Raw genomic sequence first — 3,976 nt, 5'->3', positions numbered from 1 at the left:
CCTCATCAAAAATTACAATACCTTTGAAAACATGTAATTGGGGTCTCATGAAATAGTTTTATCAAATACCATTAGAACATTCTTGCATGGTGCTCTACAATTCGAAAGGGACTGATCTGAAAAAGATCAAGACAAAAGTTTTTCGAAGCTTCAAAACTTGGGCAAATGGTCGAAACTGAGAGTTTTTTTTCAAATTCAATTCAGAAACTCTACTACCAATTCTTCATCACATCATTCAGAGTTTCTTCCTAATTCTTATTTTTTTTCTGACTCATGAACTCAAAATTATTTGAATAATTCAAACTTTATAATCCATAAATATTAAACAATTTGGATTGATTAGTTTTGAGTGCCCATATTGATTAGGTACCTTTGATTTACATCATTTACATTTACAAGAATCTCACTTTGTCATTTGTTTTCTGGAAGAATGGGGTTTTGGTTCGAATGTGGAAAGGGTGATTGTGAATTGAATAGACAAGATAAATTTAATCTAAAGAATTTATTTTGAAGGTGTTAAAATTTTGAGTATCTGTATCTGTAATATCACGATTGGTCAAATGGTTGGAGGTACTTCACTTAAGCGGTTCCTTTCTTCTGCAAAAAAAAATCATAATTAAATTTCATGGTTTTGGATGATAATTTGTTAGAACATAAAGAGAAAAACAAAAGAAAATAGAAAGAAGAAATATTAAAACCTCCAAAATTTTATATGATGCAAACTTGTCAAAGATTAATTTGAATTGTGTTCAGTATATATCGGGTGTCCCAAGGTGAGTGGCCTATTAGATTATTATGGAAACTATTGATGGTGAAGATTTCAAATTTTGTGGATAGATATTTGGCCATGTAAGGTACATTTTTGAAATAATTTCACATTTCCAGTGCTGCCGGATGTACGACAATTTGGCAACAACTTTGTTATTTTAAATGGGACATCCGGTATTTCTATTTTTTTATGATACTCCATAAAATATTAAATCTATTCACTCTTACTTTTTCATCCCTATCTTTAACGGTTTTTGAGTTATTAATTATTTTTCGAAATTTTAGATCAAATTGGCGTATTACAAAAATGACTCTAGTTCGCTCAATATTTGAAATTTAAGTCAGAAATTTTGCAAGTCGCTAGATATTGATCTGATCTGTGTTACTGCTTTTGAATTATGGTTGTCAATAATACAGGACGGACCAAAAAAAATCATCATTTGCCAAGTTACAAAATTGTAAAAAAGTCTATTTTTTCAAATTAGACACCTAGTATATTTTTCAATTTTCGGAATCAGTACAACACACTCTACAATTTTTCTATTCACGTCCCTATACCTATCTCAACTGGAGTCCGAGTTATATGCGTTATATGTGTATATCTTTCTTGAGCCATTATTTATAGAAAAACCTCGGAACAATACACCTGTTAGTCAATAATTGTTTATTTTAACACTTATGGATTTAACTGATTCATTGATATATCCATCTATGAACGACATAGAGAAAATAACAATACAAACGAAATTAACGCTTATTGAATCAATGTGAAATCTAATAAACGCATATAACTCGGAATCCAGTTGAGATAGGTATAGGGACGTGAATAGAAAAATTGTAGAGTGTGTTCTACTGATTCCAAAAATTGAAGAATATACTAGGTGTCTAATTTGAAAAAATAGACTTTTTTACAATTTTGTAACTTGGCAAATGATGATTTTTTTTGGTCCGTCCTGTATTATTGACAACCATAATTCGAAAGCAGTAACACAGATCAGATCAATATCTAGCGACTTGCAAAATTTCTGACTTAAATTTCAAATATTGAGCGAACTAGAGTCATTTTCGTAATACGCCAATTTGATCTAAAATTTCGAAAAATAATTAATAACTCAAAAACCGTTAAAGATAGGGATGGAAAAGTAAGAGTGAATAGATTTAATATTTTATGGAGTATCATAAAAAAATAGAAATACCGGATGTCCCATTTAAAATAACAAAGTTGTTGCCGAATTGTCGTACATCCGGCAACACTGGAAATGTGAAATTATTTCAAAAATGTACCTTACATGGCCAAATATCTATCCACAAAATTTGAAATCTTCACCATCAATAGTTTCCATAATAATCTAATAGGCCACTCACCTTGGGACACCCGATATATATATATTTACCTGTTTAGCAAGAGCGTTCTGCACGCATTGGTAGCTAGGACTGACGTCATTGCAGGTCTTGACTGGTCCAAGGGATTTCACGCATTCTTTGATGGAATTTTTGGCATCGTCAGTGAGGGGCTTCCATTTGTGTACATTTTCGACAAGTTTGTCAGCGTTCAAGACACCATCACTGTTGACGGAGCCTTCATCCTCGTAAACGCATTTGAAGAAGCAGAGGTGTCTTTCAGTTGGTTTTGAGTCATCAGCGTTCACTGCTTTCCAGTCATCATCAACAATGTTGAATTTGGTCTCACATTTGGATGCTTCTTTTGCCTGTAACATAATGGAGGTGTTGAAAAATTGAACAAATATATATATATATATATAGGCAAGGAATTGAACTATTACAGTTTGCAATAATGTTTCCAAAAGTTTCTCAGTGACGATTCACTTTTCAAAACTCTGAACGGTATTTGACGAAGATGAATATTATAAATTTGATATGGAATTTTGGGATTTTGATATTCAAAAGTTGCATACATCTAAATTTAAGATTTAAATTGAAAATAAACGTTATGTATAATAGTTAATAGTTGAAGAATGCAAATGTGATTTATTTTATTTCTAGTCAGATGATTGTACCAAACATTTAACAGCACAATATACTTTCGAACAATACAAAAACGTGTAACATAAAATGTTTTGTAAGGCATTATTGGTGGTAATTTCTGATTTTCAGTTGAAAATATATTATTCATGAATGATGATGAAAAAAGGAAATTACCAATCCTATTTTTGGAAATAATTTTATTTCATAAAATAAATAGAAGTTGGACCAATTAAATTGGAATAATTTGGAAAAATTATGAAGTTACTCACGACAGCAAGTGCCACCAAGCAGAGGACTACGAGTGCCTTGAACATTTTTGTTTTCACTGAAGAGTACTGAAGTGAACTGATGCCTACATTCTAGAAATGCATCTTTATATACTTGTAAGGCCCTATCGCGTTACCAACCGACCTTAACATTGACTTTCGATAACGCTCTCGGAATCAAATGCTGAATAATGTTTATTGACATTTTTATGTGATACCACAAATTAATTGATCATTATTGTTGAACTGTAAATAAAAGTCAAGATGTTGAATTCGACAAATTATTCCACTGTGTATATTCTACTCGATTTTAGGTTCAAATTCCTCATATGATATTGTTACATCATTTATTGAGGCGAGAATTTCAATACAATGTGGTTAATAATCCCGATTTAGATAAAGGAATAATTAGTTGAATTTTACATACTTGCATTTTCATCGACAATTATATCGAATGAGGAAACGAATATTTCGAAAACAACAGATAGGAAAAAAAGAATTTCAAGTGAAAGAGAGAAATGTTTATTTTTCATGGCATACTAAGCATATTTCACTTTACTCGAGTATTGAAGAAACATATTTTTAAGAGTTGATTTGGAGGTATAGTAGGTAATTGCTATTAACAAAATAACAATACTTCACACATTTGCCATTCGGAAATGATAACAAAGAACGTAACGAATGAAATATATATTTCTGTCAGAAATTTTGTCCACAATATTTGATCTGGAGAATTGATTTCAAGAATTGTTGAATGTATATAATCGTAACTATTTTATATCTTGACTTTTTTTCATCAGAAGAAAATCGAAATAAATACATATTTTTTGCAGGAATATGAAGAGGGGCTATTGATTGAAAGATTGACTGACTTGGTGTCGTACATAATGGTAATGGCAATTAATTTCATTGTCCTGATTTTATTCTGAATTATTCTTTCAGAAATCGAAACCTTT

At 30.8% G+C, this 3,976-nt stretch overlaps 1 protein-coding gene across 1 annotated transcript; it reads right to left on the bottom strand.

Annotated features, from left to right (window-relative positions):
• Window positions 1-483: 483 nt before the first annotated feature.
• On the bottom strand, window positions 484-3,194 carry LOC123688874. Its single transcript, XM_045627595.1, has 3 exons — window positions 3,024-3,194; window positions 2,163-2,477; window positions 484-597 (listed from the first exon to the last, which is right to left on the bottom strand). Exons 1-3 carry the CDS (start codon window positions 3,066-3,068, stop codon window positions 580-582), a joined length of 378 nt encoding a protein of 125 aa, XP_045483551.1. The 5' UTR covers window positions 3,069-3,194; the 3' UTR covers window positions 484-579.
• Window positions 3,195-3,976: the final 782 nt, after the last annotated feature.

The sequence above is a fragment of the Harmonia axyridis genome, chromosome 1 (assembly GCF_914767665.1).
Source record: "Harmonia axyridis chromosome 1, icHarAxyr1.1, whole genome shotgun sequence".
Taxonomy (NCBI): domain Eukaryota; kingdom Metazoa; phylum Arthropoda; class Insecta; order Coleoptera; family Coccinellidae; genus Harmonia; species Harmonia axyridis.
This window is presented reverse-complemented; position numbering and strand designations above follow the sequence as displayed.

Excerpts from the sequence above, each read along its gene's own strand:
- LOC123688874 (XM_045627595.1), bottom strand. The coding sequence starts at position 3,068 with ATGTTCAAGGCACTCGTAGTCCTCTGCTTGGTGGCACTTGCTGTC. Across the intron at positions 2,478-3,023 it reads GCTTGGTGGCACTTGCTGTC|GCAAAAGAAGCATCCAAATG; the intron begins GTGAGTAACTTC and ends ATTATGTTACAG.